This window comes from Coturnix japonica, chromosome 9 (assembly GCF_054131305.1).
Source record: "Coturnix japonica strain WE chromosome 9, WE-NBRP24, whole genome shotgun sequence".
Lineage (NCBI taxonomy): Eukaryota > Metazoa > Chordata > Aves > Galliformes > Phasianidae > Coturnix > Coturnix japonica.
In genome coordinates this window covers 7,298,626-7,311,688 of record NC_140671.1, presented here as the reverse complement: position 1 = coordinate 7,311,688, position 13,063 = coordinate 7,298,626, and the positions used below count along the sequence as shown (strand labels likewise).

Below are 13,063 nucleotides of genomic sequence, written 5' to 3'. Positions count from 1 at the left end.
AGTAGTGAAATTATGGATAGTTTCTTGCTATTTTTAGGAACAGTACAATGGAAATGCATTCACCATTTCTTTTTCAGTGATGTGATTATATGTAAGCTGTCAAAAGCATTTTACTTCTAAAGTAAGTATTTTAACATAAGTAAAATGCAAATGAATGCAGAGAAGCAGAGTATATGTAACAATATAAAAGCAGGAGGCTTCCAAGCACTGCTCAGCCTGTTAGCTCTCCTTCCATCTGCAGCAGCCCCAAGGCAATTATTTCAGTTTCCTGGAGCCCTCCAACATGCTGTATTCAGAGTTTAGTTTTGCCAGCAACTTACAAAACACGATGAATGATGCAGTACTTCCCAATTCTACTTGTCATAAATGCACCCTGCCTTCCTAGAGATCTCCTTAACTCTGCTTCTTCCAGTAGCTGACATTTTGAATTGCTGTGACAACAGCAAAGCTAAGAGCTAGGTAGGCTAAGCAAGCAGCCCTAAGAACTGCTACACTAACAGGTGCAGATGTTCCTTAGCTTGCACCTTCAGACTTTGCTAAGCAGCCAGCTTTGCCCCCCACTGGGCAGTTAGCTTGCCAAAAGTCATAATACTTCACTTTGGGCAAATAACATACTAACAAGTATGGGAAAATTCATCTAACTTATCAGTCTCCTAGGTACGCTTCAAGTCTGCAGCACCTGAGGAGATGCAGTCTTCTTAGTCAGAACCACTTCTTATAGGGAACATGGTTCAGGAAATACTTAATATATACTATACTGAATACTAAATATTTACTCCCTTCTGTTTTTACTGTTTTAAAAAGACATCAAGAGGCTGACTTAAGAGTCTGACCAGTACACCATACATGATATCAAGAGTCTGATTAATTACTCCAGATTTACATGTAAGCATGGATAAAATGATTCTTTCTATATTAAATTCAGTGAAAGAAATGAAGGAAGTTCTGTCAGTTTCACCACAAATCTCCTGTTGAGGAAAAGAAATAAATTCACCTTGCAGAGTTTCCAGGTATGTATTTGTTTCAAAACTACACCAGTGTAAGCAAGAAGCATCCCACCCTCCAGAAATACACATCAAGTAGAAGACCTCTCCAGAGCCCTTCCACACTATGCTGTACACTGCAGATATTTTATTCTTTGAATGCTGCTATTCAAAGATCCGGATGAATAAACAAATGACCAGAAGAGTAGAGTGAAAATGAAGTTCCTAGCCCAACATAACATTCAATTACTTAAACAGTAATTTAATTTCTTCTGTATTCTACATGTTGCAATATCTTCAGTAACACTGTGATGCCATCCTACCTTCTGCTGTTCTAAGACAATTATATAACTTCATAGCTTATAAAGATGAGCTGCTAACCAGTCATTGCAAATGATAAAAATCAAAAGATGAAGTCTACTGGATAGTCATGCAAATCACTTCGTGCTGATACACAATATATTCAAAATAGTTGCCATCTGCCTCCTTCAAAAAAGAATAACGCTGTTTTACACTGTTTTGTTTTGCTTTTTTAGCAATTTGTTTTGTTTCAGCCACAGTTCATATTTTCACCTGATCAATTCACATATGCATTGAAAGAGCATCCAGTCTTCTAATGACTGAATCCACATCTTTCTTAATAAGCTCAGACAGACATTTAGCTCTGCAGAAATAAGAAAAAAAAAACACCACTGAAAACTCAGGCAGCTGCACACTCCTTCTGTCAGCTGTCCCATTTTGATTAAATGACAGGTGTTAATGGTGGCAGGTGACAACTTTGAATTTTGTATTTAAAGCTCTGACTGTACATTGATTCTATTTAAAGTACTGAATTTATCAAGCATCAATATTGCCCGTGATACCACAGACCCATCACCCTCCTTGAAATGAGCAGTTTGATCATTTCAGGTTAGACCCCCCATGATTAAAGCACCTCCCTGCGCTGCCAGTATTGAGAACAGGGACTGTACCGTCCGGCGTTGCCTGCTGACAGGGTTTTTTACATTTGACGTAATCGTGGTCAACTGGAGTGGCTGTGTAAGGTGGGGATGTCAGACCTGGACCAGAGGATGAGGGCAGGGAAGTCCCAGGGCCTGGTACTGTTCCAGCTGAAGAGTGAGAGTCTTCATCTACCATGCAAGCTTTTTCCCTGGGAGAGTAGGGAGGAGAAGAACTTGCATTAACATATCGTAAAAAATACAGAGAAAGAAAAAAGTCTGTGTTATGACATTTCCAATACATTTATCAAATCTTACTACAATTCTAAATAATAGAGTTTGATTATATGTTCTCCACCAGCGTTCAGCAATAAAACATTTCTGGTTTTTAAGATGACAAAATATGAAGACTAAATTCTCTTAACCTTCCAAATAGAAGTGTTTGCTTTTGCAATTTTGATTGTTGATTTAAAAATAAATAAATAAAACAGCTGTTTCAAAACAGATCACAAGATCCAAGTTGTTCCATTCCCATCTACACTGCACCAATTACTGAGAAGACCTTTTGACTATACACAGTGCCTGAAACTGCACATATTAGAGTTAGATCTATTCATTTGGTTTGGTTTGTATTTCCTTCAGTTTCATTCATTATTCAGCAGTTGACAAGTATGCCTTTAGATGATGTTCCGAGCAATTAGCACTCACTTTTCTGCAGCTTTTGGGGTGTTCTTCTCCTCTCCCCTGGCAAAAGGTCCCTCAGAAGCTTCTTTCATGAAGCTAACTAATATCTCTGCGTCTACTCCAGAATCTGGCTTCCCCACGAGTTTCAGAATAGATGCATGAAGTCGAAAGTACACCTAGAAAACACCCAATTGCACTTAGTCAGAGAATGCATAGCTATGCACATAACAGACTGTTCTCTGTAGCAACTGCAGGAGATGGTAAATGATGGTCAACTTGTATGTTACCTTGTCCAAATAGGACGTGTCCTTGCTTGGAAATGACAGAATCTGAAAACTTGGAACATTTTAATAAACGGAACCTACAGAATACAACAGTGAAAGCAGACAGGTCTGAAGTCACCACTGTGTATGGTCAAGATGCCTTGTTTTTACCAGACACACAGGGAAAGGCATTATCGCTACTGTTCTAATTCATGCATTAACTTGTGCTCTCATATGAGAAGCCTGTGAAACACATTCACTTGGATTTTGACCAAACCTGATTAATGCATTGTCTGCAGCAAAATGAAAACTGTCCAACAGTGACAGTTATGTACACATAAGCTGTCTTTAAGACAGGAACAGCCTGAATAATAGGCTTTACTTTATTCTCTAAATTAGTCTTGTAAACGTTGCCAGATGCAGGGCACCATTTATAATCTGTATGCTTCATAATATAAATCAATAATAACTGGTACTTTATTATTTGTAGAGAACACTGCTTTTAAGTCTCGGTATTTTACTTTCATCTTTTACCTCCAGTGCTTCCATGGCAAGCTCTGGTGGGTTATGGTAGTGAATCTTCTTTGGATATCGAGCAGCCTCCTCATGCAGGTAATGACCTGCCTGTTTGTAATGAAGCAGATAGACAACAGGAGGCTGTTTCTGTTTCTCAGCAATCTTTCCCAGCATATAGTGAATAAGCCACTCCTCTTCATCGCCATCCCCCTCACAGCGAGATGCTGATGTAAAGCACAGCTTGGCTGTTTCCAACATGCTGTCTCGGCGTTCTTCCATCTGAGATGGAATGAAGCATTGAGAAGTACATCAGTTCACTGTGGCTACAATGAAAAAACACTAAAATACACTCCTGCTCCTAAAAGTGCAAAGATGAGGAACATCCTTGGAAGCATTTTCAACCTTTTGCGTATGAGAAACACAATCCTGAAAAATACATATTTCTGAAAGGAAGATAATATTGTTCAAATGTATCTTTTAATATAATAGAGCTTCTGTTAAAAAAATGGCACTTTTTAATTCAAATAGTGCTAAATAAGCATTCTGCTTTAATTCACAACTTCAGATGTTTGGTCTGCACTCTAATTTTTATCTAATGATGTGAAACAAATTAAGAATTACCCCTGAAAATCTCTAGCAAGCTCCTTGTAGCCAAGAGGCCACAAGACAGTAAGAGCAAATCTTTAATAGAACAAAGGCATAAAGCATAATAATTTAATTTTCTGAGTAGTTTTGAAACTCTCGTGATGTTATTAACAAATAGCACTTATAAAGAAAACTGTATTGTTTGCACACATAATTATTGGGGAAAAAAAACCAACCACAACACTTGCACCCGTTTAGAATATGTGCTTACGTGGACTTTTTGTACAGAGGGTCAAATGCCATATATAAGCAGCTACAGGGAGTGCAACATTAATACAGTTGCACATGCAGCTCAGATGCAAGACCCATCAACTCTGCAGTAAATACACTGTCCTGGTAAAAAAGCATGATCCAGTGCCACTCTCTGCAGTTCAACCACTAGTAAGTTTCGTAACACAACAGCCACTCAGAAGGAATGCTTCTTTTTTGCTTTGCTCCCACATACTATATAGTATTTGTGAGTCAGAATAATTAAGTCAGTAATTTGGCTTACTAGCCCAAAAAGACAGACAAACCATTTCTCTTTGCAACTCCATCAAGGTCAGAAAGATTATCTCACAATTGCTCACTTTGGCTCAGCACTGAACTCCCTGCTAATGAATTAATAACAACTTTGTCTGTGAAAATGTATCATGCTCCCTATTTTGATATTTCGTGCAAGTAAATAGCCCCAAAGCATAGAAAACAGATGGCTTTAGACACCAGAGATGAGGTATCAGTGCAGAGTAACTCCTGATCTTTTCACTATGTTTCACCTTTTCCTGGAAACACAACATGACACAGAAAGGTAAGGTAAACATAACTCACCTTTCCCAAAGGCTGTGTAATCTTTTAATGACAATTTGAAGACTGGGCTCAAAATAATTTTACAGAGAAAGAGAAACAAAACAGCAACAAAAGACTAACAGTAACCCCAAACTCTTCAAATAGTGATTAATGCCAATTGCTTTTATGAATGAAAAAAAATCGGGATTTCCAATGTTATTAACTAAACATACAGTTTAATAGGCAGCATACAGCATGTGAGTGTTTAACTTACTGTGCCAGGAAAGACCATTCAAAAGATTTAGAAATCCCCACTACTTTAAGTTAAGTCTCACCTGCTGCACAACTTCAGGAGGGAGTTCTGATTTCCACTGCTTAAGCTGTCTAGATGCAAAAGAATGTAGGGCATAAGAAATGGTGCCGTATTCTATCCACAAGGAGAGATTAGAGCTGTCAATCTCAAGGGCTCGCTTGAAGCAATTCAAGACAGGAGTAGAGTGCTTCCAAATTGGACCATCACTTTTCAGTTCATTAGAGTTCAACTTGTCCTGAATACGACTTGCTCGAGCCAGAGCCATGCCCGCCCATGAATCAAACCTAGGCAAGCAAGAAAAGAACTTAACAACCTCCCTCACACACACTGCATTGAATGGCAAAGATGTAACAGCCAACAGCCATTAAAACATTTTGAGGAGTTGAACTGAACTGTGAACAGCTTTTATCATCACAACTATTTTCCAACATAAATATCACAAAGAACAAATTCATAGAGAGAAATTTAGATAATAAAGATTGCTTTCTGAAGTAAACATTCAGTAACCAGTCTTTCAATTACTGTATTATTGACAACTGTCAAAACTGTCTTAAGTAATTTAAACTAGAATTTTTGTCATTTACATTGGTCTACAATGAGAACTGAAACGACAGCTAACATCCAATAGGCAAGCCCTAAAATTTAATCAATTTTTAACATGGCATTGCTTAATCTCAGTGGTATTTCAGTAACTTTGATACTACTAAGAAACAGATTTAGTTTAAACATCACCATCCTTAAAGCACAGTAATTAAAAGAGATCAGAGTGCAGGGTTGTTTGTCTGAAAGAAAAACAAAGTTTCTTTTCTGTGCTTTCCCAATAGTGAAATAAATGAAAAGAATGAGTATCATGCAATAGGATTCAACAATACCAACCTGTTTGGGCAAATGCAAATGTCATGCATGTAAAATTTGATGGCCTTGGACTGTTCTTTATTCTTGAAGTGGTAGTCTGCCAGAAGGTAATACAACTCAGTCACCACTGGTGGAGAATAGTCTGCACCATCTGGGAGAGATGGCACCTGGAGATAAGTTAATGGTAAAGATTAATAAAACGTATATATTAGATGAGCTGAACTCTTGCTTCTTCCTTACAGTGAAAGTAGTCTTTCCAACACAGAACATGAAGGTATTGAATGTGAAAACGGTGAAAATATTCCACAGATTTTCAGAGCACTAAGAACATCTCACACTGACTCCTTTTAACCAATATTAAATTTCAAGACCAAAAGCTTTGGTGTCATTCTTATTTCATTTAAACACAATCATCTAAGGAAATCCAGAATTATTTAACAAATGATTCCCTTAACTATCTGAAAAATCAACACCACAGTAATTTCATCTTTTTTTAATAGCAACTCATTATACCTTGCTGCATGTTCCTTCGATATAGGCAGAAACAGTATCTAGGCTCAGCATAGGTTTGTCTGTTCGAGGAACAATTGTAGCAGTCTTCTTTAAAAGGTTGGCCAAGTCAGCAGAAACAGTACTGGTTTTGTAACTATCAAATTCTGGAAGAGTTTTAGGCTTAAAATATTCAAACATAAACAAGGCATCTTCCCACGTGAGATCCACCTGAAAAGGCACACAGATGAGAAGGGAGAAATTATCTCAAATTCCAAAAAACCAAAGTGTCTACTAAAACTGATTTTATTTGACTTTTCCAGTTATCAAACAGTAATTGTTACTCTAAAAGGAATCAAATTATGACCCCCACCGTGGCAGGGGTTTCGAACTAGGTATCTTGAAGGTTCCCTCCAACCTAAACCATTCTATGATTAAACCTCTCAACAATTAAATCACTACTAATAACTGGTGCTCACAAATACAGCACACTGCTTCACCAATTAAAGGACTAACATTCATTTGCAACTTAGTGCATGCCACTGAAAAATAAAGTCACTCTACTTGCTTAGACAAACTATTATTTTTATTAATACAGTCCTTTCCTGTTAGACCAAGTTTTTTCCTTTTATTGTTCAACTTACTCCTTACAGTAAATTTTGCTTTTGTACATGAAGCTGTACTACTAAAAGCTCCATCTTCTTTTTAACAACTTCAATGAGAATGTTTTCCAACAGAGATGTGAAAACGTAATTTGTATTTCTAATTTTATGCTCACATTTGGTAACTGTAAATTCATTTGGAAGTTTATAAGCAAAAAAATCCGTGTTTCAGGTGGAGGACTGATATCTCAATTTTTCTGTCCCTTCTTTAAGACTATAAGCCTTTCCATGTGGCACTCAGTAGTTTTTCTTCTCTCAAATTCAACTGAATCTAACGTATTTCTGATAAACAGCTAACAGATATTCCCCATCATGGATTTCACAAAAGAAGTTGTATTTTTAACAGTACCACTTTTCATAAACTGCAAGGTTGTCTGCTAATGTTTTTTCTTCTTATTAGCTGACATTTTCCTCTCTACACTTCTGAACACCAAACTTCTCCTTCTCTGTTGAAAACAGGAAAGTCGTGGCTCAATAAAAGTCAGTTTGACAGTACTTTCAAAACAGCAAATTACTGTGAGACTACACTAACGTTTCATTTCAAACATGACTCTTTGTATTCAAAGAGCCTTCCACTTTGTTTTGTAAAGAAAAGTTTATTTTCTACAATATGCAAACCACGTAAGTTTCATGAGGGGAATGTAAAAATGATAATAAATTTATACACATATATAAAATCAGATATAAAAAATCTTTCAGTATACTTTAACACCAAACAAGGCTGTATCTTCCAGCATCACAGAAAGTTTCACTGATATTAAGCAATACATAACTTACCTGCTGTACTGAATGTTCTTCTAGGTACCTTGCTTTGCTTTTTTTGCTAGGAAAACCATATAAGCAATAAAAACACTGCTCCAAAGCTGTTTCCAGTTCTTCTTTGTATGGGTGAGTATCTTCAGAAGTAGATGCTGCAAGTTCTTTTTCTAGTACCTGTACCTACAACATCACAAATATCAATGAAAACGTTATCTGAGATATGAAGCTGGTATTAAGTTACCCAGTTGTCTGGAGTTATGTAATGAAAACAGAGTTAAAAATTATCAACTTCTGCCAAACCACAAATCAAATATTCCCCATATTTCTACAAGCTAGTTGCACATAAGTAAAGTAAATGGCACTGTAACTGCAAGAAAGTGCTTTTACTATTTTCTATATTAATTCCTGAACTCTATTTTCAGTGAAGAAAATCAACTATAACTGAATGTTTTTTACTTAATTAAGATTGTTTGTTTTCCCACTACGCATCAAGTTGTTCTGGCGAATATGAACTCTGCCGCTGGTCAATGCTGTGAATAAGCCAGGCTACCACAAGAAGAAGGTTCCAATGCACAGACATCAGTGTCATCTGCACGAAATTTTGCAGTCAAAAATTGAAAACATAAGATGTTCATCCATTTGCAGTTCCTAGAAAAGATCTTACCACTTCTACAGTACTTCTGGAAGAGGTTTGTTTTGTATGGTTGGGTTTGGGGTTTTTTTGAGCCAAAACCCTGAGAAATAAGAGTACTGCATTAGAACAAGGATAATTCTTACAAGGCACTCCACTGAGATTTTGAGCATCAGCAATCACCCTCAAGTCACAGCAGTCTCCTTATTTCCACTACTTTCCCTGTAAGGATTTGTAAGCAGATTTTGAATTCTAAGAAAGTGCAGATAAGTAAGTTGAAAGGAAGATGCAAAGCCCACAGGACACTGCAACAAAAGTATGATGTTCCTACTGCTGCAAGCAAAATCACATCTAATACCCATAACAAGAATCTCGCTTGATAGGTGTTCAAAACAACCTCCTGCATTCTTATTTGGCTTTTAGCAGCACCCCAGAATAATTTTTAGTAACAGAGGAATTAACTGCGTATTAATATATTTTATTGTATATCTTCTTCACTTACATGTAATAAAATGTTTTTCAACATATACAGAAGATGACTATCAGTCTATGAAACACATTTTTATTTAGCATTCTTGAAGCTGCTGCTCTCTTCAAATAATTTGTTCACTTTGTTTTTCCCCTCTCTTTACCCTTCCAAAACCCTCGTTTCTGAATGCTGAATATCAATGCTAATTAATGCTATTTCCTATTTTAGTTTAAAAAGCGGGCAGCTCTAAGACTGAAAAATGACAATCTCATTCAATGTACTTGTACTTTTCTGTAGTTTGTCCAGGCTTACAGGGAATGCCATCAGATGGACCAGGCTGTGGATACAGGCACATGGTTCAATTTAGATTCAGCACTTTGGAGCACTGCAGCTGCACAGCACTTAAGACAAGTCTAAGTCTGGAAATAGGTTATCTATTTTCATGAAGCACAGTGCCTGAGCTAACAAGCCCAATGGACCCAAAGGCAGATCCACACACAGGCAACTCAGGTGTAACAGTATTACATTCCTAATACCAGGAAGACTGAGCAGAAAAGGCTGCAGAGATAAGCTAATAGCTCCACACTGAACCAGCCTCAGCTCCAACACTGTTCATTAGCTCCAGCCCTACTAGGGAGAGCCAACTCTGCAGAACCCCTCAGGCTCCCCACACCACCCTTCCCAGCTGTCTAAATTACTGGCCTGGCCACGCTGCTGAGACACAGAGGCAGATGGAGTCTGGCACTGAGCTGCAGTTAATAAGCTCCAGGGAGTGCCAAGAAGGGAAATGAAGAGATTCCCAAGTGGCTCTATGCAGAACTAATCACAATTTTCTCATGGCTGAAGGTAATAAGCCTCAACGAAGTCAAGTTGAATCTTGAAAGTGCCACTGAAATATCCCTATAGAGCACTGCCCACTGAACACTACAGTATTGTATTATTTGGATTCTGCCAACAGCCAGGGTAACACAGGCTGTCACTACTCTGGGCAGCAAAAAGATGACTGCAATTCAATTTCTAAGCCAAGGGAAAAAAGAAATAGCAATACAGTTAGAAATATTCTACTTCAACCATGGGGAATTTCTCAAGGAATTATCTTGGAAAGGTCAAAAGAGTGGGCAACTCCTTTCACCTAATAATGTTACTGCCCAGACACACACTGGGCACTGCTGGAACATACTAGATTTTATAACACACTCATCTGAACAACAGAGCAAAGAACAGCATTGAAACAGAGGGAGAAGGACTTAAGTAGTTCTTCATTATCATCTTTGTTTAATAGATCAGCTCTGTAAATATAAGCTGAAGTTATATTTAGCTCAAAGCACAAAAACAATAGAAGTACTACCTGTTTCAGTCTGCAGGTATAATCAAAATACCCAAATTTAGCAACAGCAGAACAGTCACAAACATCACAGCTGCAGGACCAAATGCAGGTAACACCAAACAGGCTGTGAAGGATCAACAACATTCCAGATGCCTAGCTGGGGACAGATCACATCCTACAAATTTAGTTCTCTTCACTCTTGAGTTTAGAAGAGATAAGTTTAACCGAAAAATTCAAAACTGAATTTTCATTTAGAAGACTCTCTGAAGTGTTAGATAATATTTACCTATAACAGAGAACACACAACCTTTAAGTAACACTTGGCAAATTCTGTTCTGTGAATTGAGCAACTATAAATCTAGTTAAAAACCTTTTTACAATCATTAAGATGAATGTGGAATCCCATTAGATTACACGTTTACAGATGTAACAGCACAGTTTTTTTCAGTCTGTGAATGATGTACAGTGTTATTGGATTGCTTGTCATTCTTCCTTCTTCAAATCCTAGGAGGAAAATAAAATAGTAGTGCAAGAAGCAAAGCAGGAAAAGTGGAAGACAGCAATTGTTCCTCTCAGTGAGAAGTCCAAAGAAGAAAGGGAATTATGACAGGAAGTAATCTGCTCAAGTTTATTTTCAGTTTTATACCAACACTCAGGAGTATATTCTTATTACTTGGCAGATTTTAGAGAACTGCCTTCCAAAAGGATAATTAAATTTTTTATTCTAACACCTAGGTAAGCTGCCATTTTTCTTGCGTATGCTGTTCTATGTTATTCTTTAACAAAGTTCTCACAATTAAGACTCTTGAATATCACTTTGCTTATTGAACAGAAGCAGGCGTGATTCTTAACCAGTCTTTTTGTAAAGAAATCACACTGAGATGTACTCTACAAGACTATGTACTCAGCACAATCACTTAATGGTTCTCCAGGCATGGCAGACCATTTACTAGCTTTCATTTAAGATGTCTGTATAGAACAAAAGTGGTTACTCAAAGCCAACTCCTGCCTGACAAGAAGTCCTGTTTAGAAAGGATAACAAAGGAAAGGGGAGTAGAAAAAGCAAACCTTCACTATTCAGACCTAACTGACAAAGGTTGATGTACTCTGCAGAAGAAAAGTGGATTCAGAAATGTACTTTAACATGAAGACATTACCAATGTAATAATTTAATAAAGTGTTTTAAGATGGGTGTTGGCCATATGAATTTCAAAGGGCTTTTTTTTTTTTTTTTTTCCTTTTTTTTTTTTTTTCCCCAGCCTAAGATACTCTACAACACTTACATAGAACTTGAGAAGAGCACCATCTGAGTTGCAGCACCAGGACCTTCGTCCCAAATACTCATGAGCTGTGTTCAGAAGCATGAGTGAAGAAGGCAGCATAGGAGTATCAGGATTCACTGGAAAAAAAAGAAGTTGGCAGTTATTTTAGTAGTACAGAATGGAGTTAACTTCAACTACCCAATGCTTCATCGGGTGCAAAAAAATAAGTCTCTGGGATAAGAATGTCGTGCCTGTATATCCATCCACTCCCTTCAGTCAGCAGATGAGATGACAAACTAAGTAATTTTTATTTATATTACATAGTAAGATGGAAAGAAGTTCAGCTCCAGCATGTAAAAATGAATTTTAAAAAGTTACCTCCTTCTCCCTGGTTCTGCTGCTGCTGGCAGCAAAGGGATTGAAAAGCATCTTCTTCATGCTGGATGATCCTGTGTAGGATGATCCACGGTAGAACTGAGGAGACATACGGTTCTTTGGGTTCCTCCTGGACTGCCATGCTGCAATCTATGATCTAAGAAAGAAACAGGCATCACACACACAAAAAGATACAGATTAAGACTCAGGAGTGAATCTTTAATGAACAACCCAAAGCTAATAGCACATTCTACCCTATAGGAGTAATCCTCAATTAAGTTTCAGCTTCTCACAATCAATAGGGAGAAGATGTTCTTCTCTTGCATAGTCATTTTTCCAATCAGTTCTCTCTGCTAATACCACATTCAGACTTTTCAAAGTGAATAAATGCACAGAAGAAAATATAACAGCTGGAGAGCACAGCCAATGTAAAAGATGAGTCGGAATCATTAACAGACACAATACAAATAACTTAAGTGAGTAAGAATGACTAAACCTAACAAAGTTACAAAATGCACTCAGCCAGCTAAATAAGTCTTCACATTGTCCTCATTACAGAGCATAAGAAAAGTTGCGTTCCTTTGGTTCTTTTACTATCATTCTTTAATTACACCAGGCAGCTTTGTATTTGAAGGTACCCACACTCTTACTGATTCCAGAACAGGTGAACTCAGTGCCTCTCTAACACACTGACTTGAAAATTAAAACAACAAAGACAATGTTCTTCTTTCCCTTTGTACCAGCAAAACCATAACCCAAAATATCAGTGTGAATAGATAGCAGTTTGGACAGCAGCTGCACTCATGTCTGAATGTCCACAGAACACAGTGACTCTTTTCAAGTACCAGTGAACAGGTTACCTGAATCAGGTTGGTTGTTAATCGAACAAGGCTTGATGTTATAGAAGACTCTTTCAGGATGCTGTTGTCTGATGATAATGAACTATCTATTCCTATGAGCAGCTGTGTTACCGTAGCAACCCATTCCTCTTTAGCAGAGGCTGCCGTTATATTCATCATCTGCTGAGTTGCTTCATTCAAGGCAACTTCTGAGCATTCAAAGCATTGCTTGTAATCTTTCAGCTTAAGCAAAGAGTCCTAAAGAATGTAAACATGAAAAAAAAAAAA

The 13,063-nt window shown here is 37.5% G+C and overlaps 1 protein-coding gene across 7 annotated transcripts in view; it reads right to left on the bottom strand.

Moving 5' to 3' along the window:
• CABIN1 (calcineurin binding protein 1) overlaps positions 1–13,063 on the bottom strand; it is an 87,602-nt gene that overhangs the window by 64,741 nt on the left and 9,798 nt on the right. For 4 of the 7 annotated variants that reach the window (XM_015878088.3, XM_015878092.3, XM_015878089.3 and 1 more), the window contains exons 18-27: positions 12,797–13,033; positions 11,940–12,093; positions 11,583–11,698; positions 7,891–8,052; positions 6,476–6,682; positions 5,984–6,129; positions 5,130–5,391; positions 3,403–3,663; positions 2,630–2,781; positions 1,955–2,133 (exon numbers count right to left, since the gene is read on the bottom strand). In XM_015878088.3, coding sequence (XP_015733574.2) covers positions 1,955–2,133; positions 2,630–2,781; positions 3,403–3,663; positions 5,130–5,391; positions 5,984–6,129; positions 6,476–6,682; positions 7,891–8,052; positions 11,583–11,698; positions 11,940–12,093; positions 12,797–13,033 — 1,876 coding nt within the window. The remainder of the gene's footprint in view (positions 1–1,954; positions 2,134–2,629; positions 2,782–3,402; positions 3,664–5,129; positions 5,392–5,983; positions 6,130–6,475; positions 6,683–7,890; positions 8,053–11,582; positions 11,699–11,939; positions 12,094–12,796; positions 13,034–13,063) is intronic. The other 3 variants (XM_015878090.3, XM_085556044.1, XM_015878091.3) reach the window with 1 other exon arrangement.